The following is a 2,927-nucleotide window of genomic DNA, read 5'->3' on the forward strand; positions in this document are numbered from 1 at the left end:
TCTGAAGTCCACAATTATCTCCTTCATCTTCTTCACATTGATGTGAAGGTTGTTCTTCCTGCACCAGCTCTCCAGATGTTCCACCTCCTGCCTGTAGCTGGACTCATCATTACTTGTGATGCATCCAACACCATGGTATCATCTGCAAACTACAATATGACAGCCTGTATGGGTAGATGCACAGTCATACATGAGCAGAGTGAACAGGAGAGGGCTCAGCACAAAGCCCTGAGGGGAGCCAGTGCTGAGGGTTATGGTGGAGGAGGTGAAGTTTTGGATCTTCACAGTCTGCGGTCTGTTGGTTACGAAGTCTAGGACCCAATTGCAAATGGAGGGACTTAGTCCTAGTGTGAGTACTTTGTCCATCATGGTCTGGGGGATCATGGTATTGAAGGCGGACGTGAAGTCCACAATGAGCATATGGACATAGGAGTCCTTCTTCTCCAGGTGGGTGAGAGCTGTGTGGACCACAGAGGAGATGGCGTCTTCTGTTGATCGATTCTCAACATAGGCGTTTCAACCATTATATGTGAAGGGGACAAGTCCGCCCCACATTAAAAAAACGTTCATTTGGACCCCCCCAACTTTTACTATAAAATATTAGTTCAGGCCACGCAGTGTCTCTTTCTTTGTGAACAAATCCATTCCACTTGATTAATAGGAGAATACTCAAGCTACTAAAACTCCACTCTAGGTTTTCCTGGTTACCAATTAATTTACACAAACTTGGTGAGAAACATGCTTTACATGTGTGGAATTAAAGGAAATCTAGGTGAAATGTTGCTTTTTTGTACACTAGTGAACACCTTTTTAATGTGCGCACACACACACCTACACACATCATTGTGTCCCCCCCCCCACATTACGGATGCTTCTGACGCCCTTGATTTTCATGGTATGCATACTGGTTAGGATCCTCACTGATGGTGATGATTGTTTTGATGTGGGTCATGACCAGTCTTTTGAAGCATTTAGCGACTATGGCGGTGAGGGTTACTGGCCGATAATCATTCAGACCAGTCACTGTGGAGCTCTTTGGTACTGGGATGATGGTGACTATCTTCAGGCAGGTGGGAACTGTTGCCATGGTGAGGGAGGAGTTAAATATGTCAGCCAGCACCTTACAGAGCTTATTGGCACAGTCTTTCAGCACCTTTCCCAGGATGTTGTCTGGGTCAATTTCTTTGTGAGGATTAATCCTCCTGAAAGTACTCCTCACTTTGGCTGAGGTCAGGCTGAGAAACTTCTCTTCTGGTGGTGAGGTGAGTCAGGTGCTGGTCCCCATAAGGTTTAAGTGTCATTGGTGGGTTAGGGGTTAGGTTTAAGACTAAGGTGTGAATTAAGGATGGGTTAGGTTCAGGGTAAGGGTCATTGTTAGGTTGTATAAATTAATGAAAAATGAATGTAAGTCAATGCAAAGTCCTCGTAAAGATAGAAAGACAAATGTATGTGTGCGTGCGCATGTGCCCACATGCGTGTGTTAGAAAGACTTTACCCCAAAAAATTATGTTCCTTGAAAAGTGCCATATACTGAAAAGACCAAATTCCCATGAGCTGAGTCACATTTACCTACAACACAAATTGGTTTTGTTATAAGGGAGCATTTGAGTGTGAGTTTGTGATCTCTGGCTTGTGTCCAGGTGTGCAGGAAGTCAACACTCTGTAGGTCATCACCCTGATGATAGCAGCCAGCACTCAACCCCTTCTGCATGGCGCCAGTGACAGGCTTTATATACATCAATATTCAAGAAAAAAAAAGCTTTAAATGTATCAGCAATTTTAAGATGTAGAGAAGGGAACTTTTGTCAGAATTTTAAATGGTAAAACAAATTTTCTTAGTTTACAACAGCAGGAGGCTGGAAAATTAAATCAGATTATGCCATTGTGTTTCCAAGATCAAAAAAACGTTTCAGAATAACTCCATCTGCTGGAGTGATGCAATTGCTTTACCAAAACCTTGTCATCTTTCATTTCTTTATTTTTACCCATAGTTTTGTTTTTGCTTTGCTTTTCTACCTCTCTCTTCTGTCTTTATTTATCATATGGGCTGAATACTGAATTAAAGAATATAAATTTAATTCCAAGGCAAGCTGCAGGGGAGCTTATTACATGTTTGCTTTTAGAATATTTTTTCTCTTTAAACGCGTAACCCATATGCTTGCCAGAAATAATCTTTAGCTTCTTTCTTTATTTCGCAATTGATAGATGATTCCTTCAAGAATGGCTTCAGTTAAGATTTTTTCTCAGTTATTTTAACAATGATTACCTTCAAATAATTACATTATTTTTAATTAAGTGTAAATGAATAAGCTAGTTAGTTCACTGTGGCGGACCCTGAAGAAGGTAGCAGCCGAAAGAAGAAGAAGAAGAAGAAAAAAAAAGGGTGATAATGTACAGTGAAATAATACACGTCTTAGCTAAACATAAAATCCACAAAATACATGAAAGCCATTCAAAAAAACTTGTCTCCTCTCTGTTGTGTTGTGTAGGATGTTCTGGGTCTTGGCCGAAAGCTACCAAACAGATCAAAGCGATCCATACTGGTCCCTCCAATGATTGTAACTGAGAACCAGAGAGCTCCTTTCCCCAGGATCATAGGAAAGGTAAGAATCTTGCATTCTTTGTAGAAACTTGATTTCTCAATACCGGCTCAATGCGGCTAACCTGCATAAATAAAGGTTCAATGAATGTTATACGTTTTTAGAAAAAAACAAGATGGAAAGAGTTTTGCGTTTTGCAATCAAATATGATTGAGGAAATAATTCCAGATATTTGGAAAAGTGAAATGTAAAGGTACATTTAATAATATATATATCGTTGTCATAAATAATTTATATATATATTTCCAGATGTATGTATATATGTATGTATAGATGGATGGATGGATGGATGGATGGATGGATGGATGGATGGATGGATGGATGGAT

The 2,927-nt window shown here is 40.0% G+C and overlaps 1 protein-coding gene across 1 annotated transcript in view; it reads left to right on the forward strand.

The window, feature by feature from the left end:
* The window catches only part of cdh13 (cadherin 13, H-cadherin (heart)), a 413,855-nt gene that overhangs the window by 164,502 nt on the left and 246,426 nt on the right, over positions 1 to 2,927 (forward strand). Inside the window, exon 4 of the mRNA XM_037683165.1 lies at positions 2,490 to 2,603. Coding sequence (XP_037539093.1) covers positions 2,490 to 2,603 — 114 coding nt within the window. The remainder of the gene's footprint in view (positions 1 to 2,489; positions 2,604 to 2,927) is intronic.

The sequence above is a fragment of the Nematolebias whitei genome, chromosome 10 (assembly GCF_014905685.2).
Source record: "Nematolebias whitei isolate Nwh7 chromosome 10, NemWhi1, whole genome shotgun sequence".
NCBI lineage: Eukaryota > Metazoa > Chordata > Actinopteri > Cyprinodontiformes > Rivulidae > Nematolebias > Nematolebias whitei.